The sequence below is a fragment of the Oncorhynchus mykiss genome, chromosome 19 (assembly GCF_057628025.1).
Source record: "Oncorhynchus mykiss isolate SJ-2025 chromosome 19, ASM5762802v1, whole genome shotgun sequence".
Lineage (NCBI taxonomy): Eukaryota > Metazoa > Chordata > Actinopteri > Salmoniformes > Salmonidae > Oncorhynchus > Oncorhynchus mykiss.
The window spans coordinates 62,188,078-62,207,603 of record NC_143040.1 but is presented as its reverse complement, the minus strand read 5'-3'; the positions used below and the strand labels follow the sequence as shown (position 1 = coordinate 62,207,603).

At 44.2% G+C, this 19,526-nt stretch overlaps 1 protein-coding gene across 14 annotated transcripts in view; it reads right to left on the bottom strand.

Annotated features, from left to right (window-relative positions):
- Nucleotides 1-19,526, bottom strand: part of LOC110498117 (kinase D-interacting substrate of 220 kDa B) — a 96,459-nt gene that overhangs the window by 56,420 nt on the left and 20,513 nt on the right. For 11 of the 14 annotated variants that reach the window (XM_036955083.2, XM_036955089.2, XM_036955091.2 and 8 more), the window contains 18 exons: nucleotides 19,230-19,328; nucleotides 18,321-18,419; nucleotides 16,816-16,914; nucleotides 16,584-16,682; nucleotides 16,315-16,413; nucleotides 15,808-16,005; nucleotides 12,978-13,076; nucleotides 12,019-12,117; nucleotides 11,748-11,846; nucleotides 9,335-9,512; nucleotides 8,763-8,927; nucleotides 7,846-8,025; nucleotides 7,326-7,491; nucleotides 7,032-7,183; nucleotides 5,993-6,093; nucleotides 5,650-5,835; nucleotides 5,300-5,440; nucleotides 2,248-2,488 (listed from right to left, as the gene is read on the bottom strand). In XM_036955083.2, coding sequence (XP_036810978.2) covers nucleotides 2,248-2,488; nucleotides 5,300-5,440; nucleotides 5,650-5,835; nucleotides 5,993-6,093; nucleotides 7,032-7,183; nucleotides 7,326-7,491; nucleotides 7,846-8,025; nucleotides 8,763-8,927; nucleotides 9,335-9,512; nucleotides 11,748-11,846; nucleotides 12,019-12,117; nucleotides 12,978-13,076; nucleotides 15,808-16,005; nucleotides 16,315-16,413; nucleotides 16,584-16,682; nucleotides 16,816-16,914; nucleotides 18,321-18,419; nucleotides 19,230-19,328 — 2,500 coding nt within the window. Of the gene's footprint in view, nucleotides 1-2,247; nucleotides 2,489-5,299; nucleotides 5,441-5,649; nucleotides 5,836-5,992; nucleotides 6,094-7,031; nucleotides 7,184-7,325; nucleotides 7,492-7,845; nucleotides 8,026-8,762; nucleotides 8,928-9,334; nucleotides 9,513-11,747; nucleotides 11,847-12,018; nucleotides 12,118-12,977; nucleotides 13,077-15,807; nucleotides 16,006-16,314; nucleotides 16,414-16,583; nucleotides 16,683-16,815; nucleotides 16,915-18,320; nucleotides 18,420-18,504; nucleotides 18,636-19,229; nucleotides 19,329-19,526 lie in introns of those variants that run through there. The other 3 variants (XM_090211488.1, XM_090211489.1, XM_090211491.1) reach the window with 1 other exon arrangement.

The window sequence follows — 19,526 nt, the reverse complement described above, 5'->3', positions numbered from 1 at the left end:
ACCTGTGGGTGTATGCATAGAGGCTTTTGTGTGTTTGTGTGTGTGTGCATTCCTGCAGGCCTGCCTATGCATACAGTGCCTTGCGAAAGTATTCGGCCCCCTTGAACTTTGCGACCTTTTGCCACATTTCAGGCTTCAAACATAAAGATATAAAACTGTATTTTTTTGTGAAGAATCAACAACAAGTGGGACACAATCATGAAGTGGAACGACATTTATTGGATATTTCAAACTTTTTTAACAAATCAAAAACTGAAAAATTGGGCGTGCAAAATTATTCAGCCCCCTTAAGTTAATACTTTGTAGCGCCACCTTTTGCTGCGATTACAGCTGTAAGTCACTTGGGGTATGTCTCTATCAGTTTTTCACATCGAGAGACTGACATTTTTTCCCATTCCTCCTTGCAAAACAGCTCGAGCTCAGTGAGGTTGGATGGAGAGCATTTGTGAACAGCAGTTTTCAGTTCTTTCCACAGATTCTCGATTGGATTCAGGTCTGGACTTTGACTTGGCCATTCTAACACCTGGATATGTTTATTTTTGAACCATTCCATTGTAGATTTTGCTTTATGTTTTGGATCATTGTCTTGTTGGAAGACAAATCTCCGTCCCAGTCTCAGGTCTTTTGCAGACTCCATCAGGTTTTCTTCCAGAATGGTCCTGTATTTGGCTCCATCCATCTTCCCATCAATTTTAACCATCTTCCCTGTCCCTGCTGAAGAAAAGCAGGCCCAAACCATGATGCTGCCACCACCATGTTTGACAGTGGGGATGGTGTGTTCAGCTGTGTTGCTTTTACGCCCAACATAACGTTTTGCATTGTTGCCAAAAAGTTCAATTTTGGTTTCATCTGACCAGAGCACCTTCTTCCACATGTTTGGTGTGTCTCCCAGGTGGCTTGTGGCAAACTTTAAACAACACTTTTTATGGATATCTTTAAGAAATGGCTTTCTTCTTGCCACTCTTCCATAAAGGCCAGATTTGTGCAATATACGACTGATTGTTCTCCTATGGACAGAGTCTCCCACCTCAGCTGTAGATCTCTGCAGTTCATCCAGAGTGATCATGGGCCTCTTGGCTGCATCTCTGATCAGTCTTCTCCTTGTATGAGCTGAAAGTTTAGAGGGACGGCCAATGTCTTGGTAGATTTGCAGTGGTCTGATACTCCTTCCATTTCAATATTATCGCTTGCACAGTGCTCCTTGGGATGTTTAAAGCTTGGGAAATGTTTTTGCATCAAAATCCGGCTTTAAACTTCTTCACAACAGTATCTCGGACCTGCCTGGTGTGTTCTTTGTTCTTCATGATGCTCTCTGCTCTTTTAACGGACCTCTGAGACTATCACAGTGCAGGTGCATTCATACGGAGACTTGATTACACACAGGTGGATTGTATTTATCATCATTAGTCATTTAGGTCAACATTGGATCATTCAGAGATCCTCACTGAACTTCTGGAGAGAGTTTGCTGCACTGAAAGTAAAGGGGCTGAATAATTTTGCACGTACAATTTTTCAGACCAAAAGTATCAAAAGTATCAGACCACTGCAAACATGGTGGTGGCAGCATCATAGTTTGGGCCTGCTTTTCTTCAGCAGGGACAGGGAAGATGGTTAAAATTGATGGGAAGATGGATGGAGCCAAATACAGGACCATTCTGGAAGAAAACCTGATGGAGTCTGCAAAAGACCTGAGACTGGGACGGAGATTTGTCTTCCAACAAGACAATGATCCAAAACATAAAGCAAAATCTACAATGGAATGGTTCAAAAATAAACATATCCAGGTGTTAGAATGGCCAAGTCAAAGTCCAGACCTGAATCCAATCGAGAATCTGTGGAAAGAACTGAAAACTGCTGTTCACAAATGCTCTCCATCCAACCTCACTGAGCTCGAGCTGTTTTGCAAGGAGGAATGGGAAAAAATGTCAGTCTCTCGATGTGAAAAACTGATAGAGACATACCCCAAGCGACTTACAGCTGTAATCGCAGCAAAAGGTGGCGCTACAAAGTATTAACTTAAGGGGGCTGAATAATTTTGCACGCACAATTTTTCAGTTTTTGATTTGTTAAAAAAGTTTGAAATATCCAATAAATGTCGTTCCACTTCATGATTGTGTCCCACTTGTTGTTGATTCTTCACAAAAAAAATAGTTTTATATCTTTATGTTTGAAGCCTGAAATGTGGCAAAAGGTCACAAAGTTCAAGGGGGCCGAATACTTTCGCAAGGCACTGTATGTCTTGCATACCCTCAGGGTTGACCAGGTCTCCGTTGGGAGTGGGGGCGGCCATGCACAGCTTCCTGGTGGTGCTAAGACTTCGGCTGTTGAGAAAGACAGGCAGGTGGACGATGTTCCTCATGTAGTCGTGGCCGTTGATGTTGGAGTCCCTGAGCACGCTGTTCAGGTTCTGGTTGATGGCCTTGATGATGATGTGGGGGTCACTGGCAAAAATAGAGATGAAGGGGCCTTTGGAGAACAGCACCCTCACCTGGTGGAGGGAGGGAATAGCAAGAGGATTTATGACCAGGACCCATATCCACAAAGCCTCTCAGAGTAAGAGTGCTCAACTAGGATCAGGTCCTCATCTGACCACATAATCTTATTCATTACAATCTAAAAAGTTCAACTGATCCTGGGTGCATTCACTACAGTGCTCTTCTGTGGTGTTTGGAATGATAAAAGCCTGAAATCCATTGAGCATGAACCTTGTGTGTCAGGTTTGTAGTGTTCGTACACACGACTGGTGAAAACTACTCGACATCAACTTCTTAATATCTGTCAACTGCGGCCATCATTTGTAGTTTCTTGTTAGTTTGTGGGCTTCTGTTGATCACATTTCTGTTAATCACATTTTGTTTCTTAAGGAGCATGCAACAACAATTCCACTGGGGCACTCCCTACTACTAGTCTCTCTAAATGAATGTAATGAGACCTGATGGAGGACAGACAGTACACACACAGCGGGACTTTCCAAGCTGATGATGAGAGACGTCGTCCAGGTGTCACAGGATCCTGATCACCCTGACCCTCGGGGTGTGTGTGTGTGTGTGTGTGTGTATGAGCGCAGCCAAACAACTATCTGATTATACTGAGTTTGTCCCTGTAATTCATTTATAGCTGATCATCACTCGTTCTGTACCTCTTCCAACCCCTCCTATTCATATCCATGTACTCATTATATGAATATAGCGCTGTTATATCATAAATCTATCTGCATTAAATGGAAAAATATTTAGTTCACCGAAAAATTATATTTGCTAATATTCGCATATAAATGAGAAACAAAAAGATGAGAATTTAAGAGGGCCTCGTTGGTTAATTTGTGCCACAAATGGGGCTTTTGAGTTAGCTGGGAAGGAGGCACTGGTTCGTTCGCACAGAAGATTTCATTAGCGCACAGGAGGCTGTCAAACTACTAGGGGATTACTTGTCCCCAAATAATAACATTTAGCCGGAGGAAATTCTATTACTCCAGCTGGGAAGAGGAATTTGATCTAAGTGGAGACTTTAAAGGGGCAGAGCGATAAAGGGGATGGCTACTGTATATGTGCTTTGTGTCCATAGTCAATACTATTTGTACTTTGTGAAAGAGGCTTTGAAAGGTAAATCGTGGTAATATGTTATTTTACGACACTATAGGAACTTTTCCGCATGTGTTTGACTTTGGTGCCAATGACTAATTACCAATGAGTCATGGTAATGACTTAACCCTGGGTGGTTATGGGTAATGACTTAAAGGTACTACACACATTATATATTTTTTAATTTTTGCATTGTAATTTCATATATCTGTAGTAATAGTGGAATGGTAGTGTTTCACATTATTACTTGCCTTCCAGTGTTGTGATTGGCTGTGATATTCACCTATTGATTTCTCCTGCCGGAGCTGCATCTGTTGTCAAAATGGGAAAGTTGTTCTGACTTTGTGGCTGTGTTATCTAGTGGAAATCGCTCTGTCATTTCCTAGTTGCAAAAATTCTACACTGTTTGCTCAATTTCAGTTTATGTGAGAAAACAAGCACTGACTAGTGTAGGGAATTGTTGTACCATCTAAATTGCTGTTAAATATATTTTCAATAACAGCAAATATCGTTTTTACAGCTGTTTGAAGCTGGAGGACCAACACTGAAAGTAAACAGCTCAAGCTTGAGTCTCCACCATTTTACTGGGAAATGGGATGTGGGGGAGAGGGGCGATTTGTTTTAAATGCAGCCTAGTGCTAGGTGAATTGCAAGATATTTCACAGCGATTCTCACACAAATCTAAATTGAACGAACAGTGTAGGAAATGACATAGGAATTTCCACTAGATAACACAAACAAAGTCAAAACAGCTTTCCCATTTTGACAGCAGATGCCACTCTGGCGAGAGAAATCAATAGGTGAAAATTGCAGTCAATCACAACACTGGCAACTAAATAGTACTCTGAAACACTACCATTCCACTATTACTGCAGATTTATTATAGACATTTTCTGAAATTACAATGCAAAAATGTAATAAAAAATCCTATGTGTTGCACCTTTAACCCTGGGTGGTTATGGGTAATGTCTAAAACCCTGGGTGGTTATGGGTAATGTCTAAACCCTGTGTGGTTATGGGTAATGTCTAAACCATGTGTGTTTTGTAATGTAGCCATTGTTACAAACAGACACACACAGCACAGGCACACACATTTACATGTTGACCACTACATCCACGAGCATTGGAAATAAATGTAGACATACATGTTATTCAGCCACTGCCCCCACACTGCTCGCGAGCGTCTGCGTGGCCAGGCGCTAAAATAGAACTTGCTTCTATTTGTGACGCTCAACGCGCACCAAGTCCGGCATCTCCCATCTCCTCATCTGTGTTTAGGAGCATATTACCCACGTGGGTGATTGAAAGATGAACTGAGATCCACACTCCAGTGCAGTTGGTTGTAGTAATGTATCGTAAAGTTTGTTGCCAACCGCCATATAAAGTCCAAAGAAGAAAAAGAAGCCTGAAGGAGGAGAGATGACGAGTTGGTTTACCGTTTTATCTGTGGATTAATTGTCGGAGTAGAGGACCTTGTGCATTTCAGGTAAAATAACAACCCAATGTTTATATCCCAGGACAAGCTAACTAGCTAAATTGCCATAAATGTTTCATGCATTTTGACCTGTCCCCAAATTAATATAATTTGTTCAGAGTTTGCTTTGATATTTCAACCTGATCGCGTCTGGTGTGGGTGAACAAAATCAACTTGCGCACGATGGCATACCGGACGAATGTGCACGTATACGGTTTGGTCAGCATGTCACACACACACACACCGTGTCGAGCATCTGCAGCACTTTGTCCTGTTCGCAAGCGTCCAGGCCGTCGATGATGACCGTCATGCGGGTCTGGTTCTGGGTGAAACCGTCAATGGTCTTGGCCATCTTTGACATCAGCTCCACCTCCTGCTTCAACACCTGGCATGGAGAAACCAAAACACACACTTCATCAATCAGTACACACACTACATATTGAATTCAATAGACATACAGACATACTACATATGATTAGTTCTAATTAACAACACAGTTAATATCATTTTTTTTAACATTGAGCTTTTAAGTGTCTAACATTATCATGAGGAGTGGGACTGCCCCAGGAGAAATAATATGACTGTTTACACTACCTTCATGAAGCCCTCACTCTTGAGCTTGTGCATCTTGTTGGCGGCACTGTGCAGCCTCTTCCTCTGAGAGTTGAGGACGGAGTCAGCCACCTGCCACCAAGTCCTGCAGTTCAAAAGGAGGGCCAGGCCCACCACGCTGGCCATGGCGATCAGCACCGCGTTCACCGTCAGGTTGTCATGCTGCACCTTCATAGCAAAATAAACAAGTTCCACTTTCAAAAAGTTGTTTTCAATTATTATGACTTTTTATGTACAGGGGAATCATACACAGACCTAAGTCACACACAGTACTGCACATACTCGACATTTGTGTTTGTGTGTGTCTGTGTCTGTCTGTCTGTACCTTGAAGATGGCCAGCAGCGCCATGGCTGTGATCAGGCAGCCCAGAGTCACGACAAACAGCATGAAGCTGGGCACGCAGCACGTCTTCTTCCACTTCTTACCTGGGAGGTTATGCAAGCGATAATGTATGACAGCGTGTGCATTATTAGGGCCTGGTACGATATTAACATCGCAATACTCATTAGTATCGTGGCAAGGAAACGAAACCCGAAGCGGATGAACTTCTTTATAAAACAGGCGTAATGGTGGAAACATGTTGCCATCCAGAGTCACGTTTACATTCCAAGCTATAGCACACAATATTTTACCTACAGCAGGTTTTTAAAGGACCATAGAGTTTGGTCTGCTTCGTGTTTACATTTTGCCATGGAAAAAATATTATAATACTGGTATCGGGGCGGCAGGGTAGCCTAGTGGTTAGAGCGTTGGGCCAGTAACTGAAAGGTTACTAGATCAAATCCCTGAGCAGACAAGGTAAAAATACGTCATTCTGCCCCTGAACAAGGCAGTTAACCGACTTCCCTAGTTAAATAAAGGTTAAATTAAACAAAAATAAATAAAGACTCCACTAACCTGTACCCTACCTAGTCCCTTTACACCTACCTACATGTACAAATGACCTTTACCCCTACCTACATGTACAAATGACCTTTACCCCTACCTACATGTACAAATTACCTTTACTCCTACCTACATGTACAAATGACCTTTACTCCTACCTACATGTACAAATGACCTCCACTAACCTGTACCCCTGCACAATGACTCAGTACTGGTACCCCTGTATATTGCATTGTTATAGTGCTATTTTATTTTTTTACCTCAGTTTATTTAGTAAATATTTTCTTAACTCTATTTCTTGAACTGCATTGTTGGTTAAGGGCTTGTAAGTAAGCATTTCACGGTAAGGTAGTTGGCGCATGTGACAAATAAAGTTTGATTTGGTTTTGATTTGACTGTACAGGAAGTAACCTGTATAAGAGACAGGTAATAAGACAAGATTCTAAAGGATATCCAAAGTGGACACATAAGGTAGTACCTTGGTTCTCCTCATTCTTGAACACCCTGAAGAGGCGGGTGGCCATGAAGCCAAACTCCCTCTCACAGGCGTCAGACAGAGTGGCTATCATCTCTGCCATAGACGTCTCTCCTCCCACACTGGACAGACGGTTGTAGTCTGTGAACAGGAACCTGACACAAAGACACACACAAGGTTTCTTGAAAATACTTTTTCTATTCAAGGCTGTACACATCAAGGTGTAAGTGTTTATGTGTGTGTGTGTGTGTGTGTGTATACGTGTGTTCATCTGTGTGTGTCCTGTATGTGTATTACCTGACAGGCAGGGCGCGGGTGGTCTGCTCAGGCAGCTCGGGGGGGTTGACGAACATGAGTTTAAGAAGCAGCTCCAGGTAGCCCACCTGACGGGCCAGACGGGTACTGAGGACCCACGCCCAGTTCCAGTTCTCCCCCTCACGATGACCCCCATAGTACACCAACACTGGAGAGAGAGAGAGAGAGAGAGAGAGAGAGAAGAATACATCATAATTCTGATTGACCATCAGACTTTCACCCACCTACGTTGACATCCAGTGGCAAGAACCTTAAAAATGTAGTTTTATTTAATCAAACACTGTACAGCTGCTCAAAACTAACAGACCAATGGCGCCCTCTAGTGATATAATACGTGCAACTTTCCCTAACTGCAGAACACCCAGGCCAAGGCCGAAACTTCTTATTTGACGTATTCTATTGTATAATATTCTCTTCCGCTCCATTCCATTCTACTCTATAAACATCTCTACTCTACAAAATATTATCGTCTTCCGCTCCATTCTATTCTAGTGTTTCGCACCAAAGAAGACGTAGAGCAGGGCGAGGAGGCTGAGGGAGACGGCGATGGCCAGGCGGTGGGTGACTGTGAAGCCCAGGACCAGAGCTACAGAGCCACACAGCAGCAGCGTGAGGAACACCACCAGCCAGGAGAACTGGAACAGAGGTTCAATCTGCTGGCCCGCAAAATTCTTCATCTCATCTGTAGGAGGGGGGGAAGCAGGTTACACATAAGAATAGGCAACTGCAAATGAGTCAGGGCCTTTAGCTGGTCCTGCCTAACACAGGGACCTACAAATGAGTCAGGGTCTTTAGCTGGTCCTGCCTAACACGGGGACCTACAAATGAGTCAGGGTCTTTAGCTGGTCCTGCCTAACACGGAGACCTACAAATGAGTCAGGGCCTTTAGCTGGTCCTGCCTAACATGGGGACCTACAAATGAGTCAGGGCCTTTAGCTGGTCCTGCCTAACATGGGGACCTACAAATGAGTCAGGGCCTTTAGCTAGTCCTGCCTAACACGGGGACCTACAAATGAGTCAGGGCCTTTAGCTGGTCCTGCCTAACACAGGGACCTACAAATGAGTCAGGGCCTTTAGCTGGTCCTGCCTAACATGGGGACCTACAAATGAGTCAGGGCCTTTAGCTGGTCCTGCCTAACACGGAGACCTACAAATGAGTCAGGGCCTTTAGCTGGTCCTGCCTAACACAGGGACCTACGCATGAGGCACTAAGACAGAGAACTGGGACTGAGTAAAAATGAAACACATTGTCCAGGTAATGTCCAGAACTTTACTAAATAGGCTGACATGTTCACTTGAAGATTTATATTGTTGTTGTAGTAGTATTTTACTATTTTTACATGAGCGCTTTGTGAAGCTTCAGCTGAAAGAAAACAGTGGAAAACAGCCTCAGTGGTGTTTCTGGTGGTCCTCTCTTACCCTCCAGTTTCTTGAGCAGGAAGGACTTGCCGCTGCCCCACTGGGCGTACAGGCCCACACAGATAGGAGGCTGCATGGTGGGCTCACTGAGGATGTCTGCTAGGGCACTGCTGTACAGATCATACCCCAGCATGTCACCGTCAGACTCAGAAGGAGACAGGTGCTCTGACAGATAGGGGGAGAGAGAGATAGAGAGAGAGAGAGAGAGAAGGGAACAGGGAGGGAGAGAGAGAGAGACAGAGCGAGAGAAGGGAACGGGGAGAGAGAGAGGGGGGAGGGAGAGAGAGAGAAGGGAATGGGGAGAGAGAGAGAGAGAGCGAGAGCGTGAGTGTGAGTGGTCATAACTTCATAAATACCACAATTTATCCAAAATAAGAGTGAGCGAGCTAAACCTTCAGAGTAATGATTCATATTAACAGGTGACTTAAATAATAGCATTTGAATGTTATATTTTCTTTGTTACATTTTTCTTTCATAATAGCAGGTTCATATTCAACACTAGAGTACTTCAACACTAGTTGACTATTTCTGTCTTAATATGCATATCTTCATGATAAAGTATAATTTCTCACTGGCTCCAAATATCTGGGTGAGGATGCTTTTCTGGTGGGTGCAGTCAATGTTGTAAGGCGTCTCGCCGGCCTTGTTGGGGCGGTAGAGCAGGCGGCCATCTTTAGGGTTCCTCAGGAGGAGCTCAGCCAGCTTGCGGCTCCGCCCTCTGATGGCAATGTGAAGGGCTGTGTCTCCTTTCTAGACACGGGGAGAGAGAGATGATTAGAGTAGAGTAGAGATGATTAGAGTAGAGTTGAGTAGAGATGATTAGAGTAGAGATGAGTAGAGTATAGATGATTAGAGATGATTTACAGTGCCTTGCGAAAGTATTCGGCCCCCTTGAACTTTGCGACCTTTTGCCACATTTCAGGCTTCAAACATAAAGATATAAAAAAAAAAATTGTGAAGAATCAACAACAAGTGGGACACAATCATGAAGTAGAACAACATTTATTGGATATTTCAAACTTTTTTAACAAATCAAAAACTGAAAAATTGGGCGTGCAAAATTATTCAGCCCTCTTTAAGTTAATACTTTGTAGCGCCACCTTTTGCTGCGATTACAGCTGTAAGTCGCTTGGGGTATGTCTCTATCAGTTTTGCACATCGAGAGACTGAAATGTTTTCCCATTCCTCCTTGCAAAACAGCTCGAGCTCAGTGAGGTTGGATGGAGAGCATTTGTGAACAGCAGTTTTCAGTTCTTTCCACAGATTCTCGATTGGATTCAGGTCTGGACTTTGACTTGGCCATTCTAACACCTGGATATGTTTATTTTTGAACCATTCCATTGTAGATTTTGCTTTATGTTTTGTTGTCTTGTTGGAAGACAAATCTCCGTCCCAGTCTCAGGTCTTTTGCAGACTCCATCAGGTTTTCTTCCAGAATGGTCCTGTATTTGGCTCCATCCATCTTCCCATCAATTTTAACCATCTTCCCTGTCCCTGCTGAAGAAAAGCAGGCCCAAACCATGATGCTGCCACCACCATGTTTGACAGTGGGGATGGTGTGTTCAGCTGTGTTGCTTTTACGCCAAACATAACGTTTTGCATTGTTGCCAAAAAGTTCAATTTTGGTTTCATCTGACCAGAGCACCTTCTTCCACATGTTTGGTGTGTCTCTCAGGTGGCTTGTGGCAAACTTTAAACAACACTTTTTATGGATATCTTTAAGAAATGGCTTTCTTCTTGCCACTCTTCCATAAAGGCCAGATTTGTGCAATATACGACTGATTGTTGTCCTATGGACAGAGTCTCCCACCTCAGCTGTAGATCTCTGCAGTTCATCCAGAGTGATCATGGGCCTCTTGGCTGCATCTCTGATCAGTATTCTCCTTGTATGAGCTGAAAGTTTAGCGGGACGGCCAGGTCTTGGTAGATTTGCAGTGGTCTGATACTCCTTCCATTTCAATATTATCGCTTGCACAGTGCTCCTTGGGATGTTTAAAGCTTGGGAAATCTTTTTGTATCCAAATCCGGCTTTAAACTTCTTCACAACAGTATCTCGGACCTGCCTGGTGTGTTCCTTGTTCTTCATGATGCTCTCTGCGCTTTTAACGGACCTCTGAGACTATCACAGTGCAGGTGCATTTATACGGAGACTTGATTACACACAGGTGGATTGTATTTATCATCATTAGTCATTTAGGTCAACATTGGATCATTCAGAGATCCTCACTGAACTTCTGGAGAGAGTTTGCTGCACTGAAAGTAAAGGGGCTGAATAATTTTGCACGCCCAATTTTTCAGTTTTTGATTTGTTAAAAAAGTTTGAAATATCCAATAAATGTCGTTCCACTTCATGATTGTGTCCCACTTGTTGTTGATTCTTCACAAAAAAATTGTTTTATATCTTTATGTTTGAAGCCTGAAATGTGGCAAAAGGTCGCAAAGTTCAAGGGGGCCGAATACTTTCACAAGGCACTGTAGAGTAGAGATGAGTAGAGTAGAGTAGAGATAATTAGAGAAGAGTAGAGATGAGAAGAGTAGAGGTGATTAGAGTAGAGTAGGGGAGAGAGATGATTACAGTAGAGTAGGGGAGAGAGATGATTACAGTAGAGTAGGGGAGAGAGATGATTACAGTAGAGTAGGGGAGAGAGATGATTACAGTAGAGTAGGGGAGAGAGATGATTACAGTAGAGTAGGGGAGAGAGATGATTACAGTAGAGTAGGGGAGAGAGATGATTACAGTAGACTATAGAAACTTTACAGTCACACACAATGTGGATATATATTTGGCGGTCACATCAGACATTGACAGACATAAAACAGTAACATCATTCAAATGTCAAGAACGTTTCACTTCCATTTAACTTTCCATCTCATAAGCAGTCTTGTGAAAAGCAAACTGACATCCATGAAATGCTTTGGCTTGAATACAGAACCTGTGATGATATTTGAAAGACATAGGCTCTATATGTTGTGTTTCTCCAGTACCTTGTCGACAGCAGCCACCTTGGCCCCTCTGTGCAGGAGCAGCTCTACTATCTCAATGTTCCTCATCTTGGTGGCTTTGATCAGAGGGGTCTCTGAATCCTGAAACACACATCATCATCATCATCATCATCTCAGACCTAGAGAATATAAGCAAGCAAAGGTTTATTTGCAACTTTAATGACTTGTGAAAAAATCATTTTGAAACAAGGATAACTTCATCACGGTGAAGAATGTGTCATAGTGCAATGAAACAGCTGTGGCTGTTCCTTACCTTGGTGCAACTCTCAGTGTCCGGGTTGCACTGAAGGATGTCTCTCACCATGGTGCAGTTCCCTTTCTCTACCGCCCAGTAGAGAGCAGTCTTACTGTCCTGTTTAGCACAGTTGAGAACATGGTCGTATTCATTAAATCAAATCAAATGTTCTTTGTCACTTGCTTTGTAAACAAATGGTGTAGATTAACACTGAAATGCTTACTTATGGGTCCTTGTCTAACAATGCAGAGTTAAAGATTAGAATCATGACAAGTGGAATAAATGCACAGCGAATAGCGAATAACAGGCACCAAACAGAACAAAACTGACAGAAACAGGGAGGGACTACCTGAATATGCCCAATAAAAAAAATGCTCATTTTTGTTTTCCATTGTAAAACGTTTTGCTACAGTGTGCCCTAATGAATGGGACCAGTATTGGCATGATGATAGATCAAATAAATGTTAAAGGCCCAGTGCAGTCAAAAATGAGATTTTTCAGTGTTAGATATATTTCCACACTGAGGTTGAAATAAAACTGTAAAATTGTTTTAAAAAAATGATGATAATGCCCTTTTAGTGTAAGAGCTGTTTGAAAAGATGCATAAAACTTTTAGCCTGTTTTGGTGGGATGGAGTTTTGGCCTGCTTTGTGACATCACCAGGTAAAATGAGTTAATAGACCAATAAGAGAGAGAGTTCCAAACCGCTCTGCCAATAACAGGTTGTTTTAAGTTAGGACTGTCTGGGAGTGGTCTATCTTGTTATAAGTTAGACCACTCCCAGACAGTCCTATCTAAACTCTTCCTTGAGAAATTGCTCTTTGCTAAGAAGCTATTTTTTTTGTTTTCAATTAAAATGGTAAAAAAAAGAAAACACATTAAGGTACTTCGTTGTTACCCAGAAATGATTTGATATGGAGATAGAAACGGCGGCATTTGACTTAACAATGTGGATGTGTCACATTAGAGACTCCTACCTGTCCCCTGACGTCAATGTCGGCATATTTGTTCAGAAGGGCTCTGACGATCTCCACATGTCCTCCTCGCACTGCTCCAATCAGCACCGTCTCCCCACTCTGTGTGACACACACAGGAAACACCACAGGCTTTCATTACAGAGAACACACACTGAATCATCACAGAACAGAGGAGATAGACTATACTGTAGAGCAGCTGATGATACTGTTACCATATATCATTACATTTATCATTCAGGTTGATTTAATCATGTCTAGACTCTACACTGTGTATTGGCAGGGTTGTCAGGGCAACACTTCAGCTAATCTTTAGTGACTGGTGATGGTTGCCTACCCTGTCTGGTACGTTGACCCTCCTTTAAACTAACCATCCAAACTGAGATCTACTGCTCAGATTTTATTTTTTTACATGAACCTCACACAAACAGTTCTGTAGGAATGAGGTTTCAGCAGTAGGCCTAATACATATCACAGCATATTGGCTATATGCCTGGCCTGACAATATTGTTAATCAGACCATATTATATTTCAAAACTCGAGCTTTGATAACAAAATATATCCGTTGGTTTAGCACTTGTGAGGCACTGTGGAGCATGCATTGAAATAATTTGTTTTTTTATTTTACTGGACTGATGATGTTTGCATCTAATGGTCAACGAGGTCAAATCACAACGTCCGTGATCTTCAGGTTGAAAAGTCAGAGCTCTAGAAAGCCAGAGTTTCCGACTTGAATTTCAAGTTGAAAACGATTTTTCGTTCAAAACGATTTTTCCCAACCGCCTTGACCAGAGAGAGGTGAGACTGACCAGAGAGAGGGGACACCGTCTTCTACCTGCTCTCTCCTTCCTTTCCTCTGGTGAGACTGACCAGAGAGAGGTGAGACTGACCAGAGAGAGGGGACACCGTCTTCTACCTGCTCTCTCCTTCCTTTCCTCTGGTGAGACTGACCAGAGAGAGGTGAGACTGACCAGAGAGAGGTGAGACTGACCAGAGAGAGGTGAGACTGACCAGAGAGAGGGGACACCGTCTTCTACCTGCTCTCTCCTTCCTTTCCTCTGGTGAGACTGACCAGAGAGAGGTGAGACTGACCAGAGAGAGGGGACACCGTCTTCCACCTGCTCCCTCCTTCCTTTCCTCTGGTGAGACTGACCAGAGAGAGGTGAGACTGACCAGAGAGAGGGGACACCGTCTTACACCTGCTCCCTCCTTCCTTTCCTCTGGTGAGACTGACCAGAGAGAGGTGAGACTGACCAGAGAGAGGGGACACAGTCTTCCACCTGCTCCCTCCTTCCTTTCCTCTGGTGAGACTGACCAGAGAGAGGTGAGACTGACCAGAGAGAGGTGAGACTGACCAGAGAGAGGGGACACCGTCTTCTACCTGCTCTCTCCTTCCTTTCCTCTGGTGAGAGTGACCAGAGAGAGGTGAGACTGACCAGAGAGAGGTGAGACTGACCAGAGAGAGGGGACACCGTCTTCTACCTGCTCTCTCCTTCCTTTCCTCTGGTGAGACAGACCAGAGAGAGGGGACACCGTCTTCTACCTGCTCTCTCCTTCCTTTCCTCTGGTGAGACTGACCAGAGAGAGGTGAGAGTGACCAGAGAGAGGTGAGACTGACCAGAGAGAGGTGAGACTGACCAGAGAGAGGGGACACGTCTTCTACCTGCTCCCTCCTTCCTTTCCTCTGGTGAGACTGACCAGAGAGGTGAGACTGACCAGAGAGAGGGGACACCGTCTTCTACCTGCTCCCTCCTTCCTTTCCTCTGGTGAGACTGACCAGAGAGAGGGGACACCGTCTTCCACCTGCTCTCTCCTTCCTTTCCTCTGGTGAGACTGACCAGAGAGAGGTGAGACTGACCAGAGAGAGGGGTCTTCCACCTGATGGCAAAACTTGAGTCGCACCGCATCTGCCTCATGCACAAATTCATGTTGTTCCTATAACCAGAGAAAGTTAAATATTCCTTAATATTAAAATCTACACGACGAGCTGCTAATAATAAAACGCAGGGTTGTCGATACCTGGCTACTGACTCACTGCAGCTGCAGCCCGAGCGGAAGTACGGAGAAGCAGCTTTTAGTAATCGTGTTGAATAAAAACAGTGAGTGCTGAATGTAAACTTAAACATGAACTCATATAACCAGCAGCTCTTTGCTGTATTCATTGACAGCCTCTCTGTGGTCATGGTTTTAAAAGTTATTAAATCTTATGTAGGCTAGTAGACTATTAAAAACGTGGCTGTGGCCAGGGTCACGGAAGCTATCCGATTGGGCAGCGCAGCAGGTGCACTCGATTTAGTCACAGATTTGCCAGTCTGCCGGGTAGGCGGAGTTTGTGTCATGGGAACACTTTGCTTAGCCGGTGTGCAGGACTTTTGAATCAAGTGCACCTACTGGCAACAGCTCAACACGAAAAAAGAGTGCAAGACTTTATCGTTCATTGGCTTTTCTACAGAAATATTTGGTGGTCGACTAGGAATGTCTTGAAGATATAAACCGGTTGGCAACCACTGGTCTATCTGTCAAGTGTGCTCCCTCTCCGGCCTCTAGGTCACCAGGCCGATCGTTATGGCTCACTCCTGTCACCATCGTTATGCGCACCTGCACATCATCAGACTCACCTGGACTCCATCACCTCCCTGAATACCTTCCCTATTTATATAGTGACTTTGGTTCCTTCCCCAGGCATTATTGTTTCTGTTCCAGTGTCATGTCTGTGTCTTGTTTGTGTTTCTTATTTTTGTATTATGTTGTGTTTATTTATTAAACCACTCACTCCCTGAACTCTCAGAGGACATCACTACAATAGTATACAGCCTGTGTTGTTGTCACCTACCCTGTCTGGTATGTTGACGTAGGTGCCAGCATCCAGCAGGTCCTGTACTATCTCAGTGTAGCCCTCCTTGGCAGCGATCATCAGGGCTGTGTTGCCGTCCTTGTCTGTCATGTTGACATTGGGGTTCCTCTTCAGAAGCTCCTTCACCACCTCATTGAAACCACCCCGCACCGCCACGATTAGAGCTGTCATGGAATTCTGATAGGGGGAGAAGAACAGTCTGATTTAGCACAATGCTGATAGGGGGAGAAGAACAGTCTGATTTGAGTGATTTAGCACAACACTTCCAAGTGGTATGACTGGGAATATCATCTGGAAAGACTTTATTATACAAGGCCTCATGTCACAGTGTAGTAAGATGTTTCAACCACAACCTCTAACAATACTGAACTTGTTTGGTGAAAATAGCAAACAAACAAACGCCTGTCTTGCATGAGCCTTTAGTGAGTCGTTGTGACAGTATAGGGATATCCTGGAGTTTTAATATGAGTAGGGAGGTCCACTTACCGCTCCCTCCTGGTCCACATCAGCCCCATTGACCAGCAGGTGCATCACACTGTCAAAGTGGCCCTTCCTGGCTGCCCAGATCAACGGGGTAGTGCCATACTGAGAACAGGGATGGAGAGAGAGAGAGAGACAGCGTTGATGATTATTGAAACACCTTAAGTAGGGTCATTGGCGTAGTTTAAATAAGATCCTAACTTACTTCAGGTTGCTTTTTAAAAATAATTTTGTATAAGACAGAACCGGTGGTGAGTATGTGTCTGTGTGCTTACCTTGTCAGAGCAGTTGACTTTAGCGCCATGCTTAATGAGGAGATGGACGATCTCAGCATGGCCTCGTCCGGCTGCCCAGATGACAGGAAACACACTGTACTGGAAGGACAGACATTAGCATATTTAACTAACACTGTAATAGACTAATGATACCTAAGTACCTAATTATGACAATAAGTTATTTAATGTATGAATAAATACAAGGTAAAAGCTCTTTATATAGGAATAGCACCTGGCCAGTGATGTTGGGGCTAGCTCCTTTCTCCAGCAGCAGCTGGGCCACCTCCACACGACCCTTATAGGAAGCCCACATGAGGGCGCTCCATCCCCCCTGTACAATAAAACACAGAGAGACAGAGAGACAGAGAGAGACAGACAGAGAGAGAGAGAGAGACAGAGAGAGAGAGAGAGACAGAGAGAGAGAGACAGAGAGAGAGAGAGACAGAGAGAGAGAGAGAGAGAGACAGAGAGACAGAGAGACAGAGAGACAGAGAGACAGAGAGACAGAGCGAGAGCAGCAGTGGAGTGGTCATATAGCACGACGTGTACGTAGCCACACAGTGGATTTAATACTGTTATTAGTACAGACAGGCTGGCACCAAACACTGCCATGACTGATGTCACCTTAGAATAGAACAAGTCCACTAAATAAAACATCTGAAATGAAAACAGCATATCTCAGAAGGTAAAATGCATCCTAAGTGAGAAACCTTTGGCCATGACGACACTCATAATGAACAAACAGGCATTAGTCTTTTCTCCATTCCCCCCTGCCCCAATGCTACTTAAATACCACTCTCTGAATGCTTTCCTTTGCAGAGGAAAACAAAAAGGCTCATCCATCTCATTGGCGTATCGCAAAAACAAGGCATTTAGAATAGCCTTGAATATGAACTATACTATGACATTTGAATGAACACAGAACTGTGGAAAGATACTGTAGGATATGAAACGGGCTTCCTTCCACTGAGAGGTTGTTTTACAGTTAACCAGGTTAAGGTACTCCAGACATCACGAAATGCAATTATTACAAAATGGAGGAGATCGTAATGAAGCTAATGGAATCGTGTCCGAAGCTAACGGATGAATCACAACAAAGCAGGCCGTCATTGTAAATAAGAATTTGTTCTTAACTGACTTGCCTAGTTAAATAAAGGTTAAATGCATTTTTAAAAAGCAGCCTGGAATGGATTGCAGTGACACATAAAAACATAGAGGAAGAATGTGAAGAAACTAGTTCTACCATTGGATGTCAGGTCTGGTAGTGTGACAGCAAAAAATAAAGAATATCCGTGCAAATGGACCAGTAAAGCAAGTATTGTATTGTATTGTTTAGTATTCTGCAGTTTTAACCAATCAGCATTCAGGATTAGACCCACCCGTCATATAAATTGTATTGTATTCTAGCCCTCATACGGAATATCCTATGGACACTATTAATGACAGATACACTGCTGTGCCAGAGTTGTAAGCTACCTTCTTCACCCCAGAATGTTTTAGACATGAAAACTTTTCAAAATACATTATTATCCAGAAAAAAAAGAAGGCCAGATCAAGCATAATCATCCTTTCATCTTTTTCTAAAGATGTTTTTCGTAGCTGTTTCAATCAAACTCGTTTTTCAAGAGAAATGTTACACACCAGTTCAAAAGCTTTACTCTTTCCTTCAGAGTACCCACTCTGCCCATGTCTCTTCCCAATACCCAGTACCCAGTGCCATCCCCTCTACTCTCCTACCATGTCCCGGTGCTCCAGGCTGGCATTGTTGGCCAGCAGCTCCTTCACCACCTCCACATGGCCCTCCTTAGCCGCCGAGATCAGCGCCGTCCAGCAGTCCTGTTGACGGGCAGAACACACAGGGGTTACACTGGGTCGCCACGGAAACCCCAATCACGTCGTGGCTCCACAATGCTGTACCTACCAGCTGGTCGTACCAGGTGCTCATGGATGCAGGGTGGAGACAGTTAGTGTCAGACAGAGAAAAGAGAGAGAGAGAGAGAGAGAGGGAGACGGTGCCCAGGTCTGGTCAGTCTCACTCAGTCTAGTGTAGTGAGAGTCTGAGTGTGTGTGTGTGGTTTAGTAAGAGGTTGAGAGAGTGTGTGTGTGTGGGTGTGTTGATGGAGACAGCAGATCTACACCCTGTCATTTACTCTAACAGAGGCCTGAGGCATTCTACAGGTGTTCATTATGGGGCTCTGTATTAACCCAACCACAGTGTGGTGAGTTGTGCAGCCTGGACACTAAGACCTCTGTGCCATGTCTGAATAATGTGGCTAAAACAACACCAAACCTCAAAGCCATGGTCTAACTACCATTTGGTGTGTGTGTGCGCGCGTCTGTGTATGCGCGTCTGTGTGTATGCGTGTCTGTGTGTGCGTGTCTGTGTGTATGCGTGTCTGTGTGTGCGCGTGTCTGTGTGTATGCGTGTCTGTGTGTGCGCGTGTCTGTGTGTATGCGTGTCTGTGTGTGCGCGTGTCTGTGTGTATGCGCGTCTCTGTGTGTATGCGCGTCTCTGTGTGTGCGCGTCTCTGTGTGTGCGCGTCTCTGTGTGTGCGCGTCTGTGTGTGTGCGCGTCTGTGTGTGTGCGCGTCTGTGTGTGTGCGCGTCTGTGTGTGTGCGCGTCTGTGTGTATGCGTGTCTGTTTACCACGTCATCCAGGTTGACATTGGCTCCCCTCCTGAGGAGCTCCTGGACCATCTCTAGGCTGCCTTGTTCTGATGCCATCATGAGGAGAGTCTGACCATTCTGAGGAGACAGAGAGAGAGCAAGAGAAGAGAGAAGAGAGAGAGAGAGAGAGAGAGAGAGGAGAGAGAGAAGAGAGCGAGAGAGAGAGTAGAGAGAGAGAGAAGAGAGAGAGAAAAGAGAAGAGAGAGAGAAGAGAGAGAGAAAAGAGAAGAGAGAGAGAAGAGTGTGAGAGAAAAGAGCGACAGAAGAGAGAGAGAA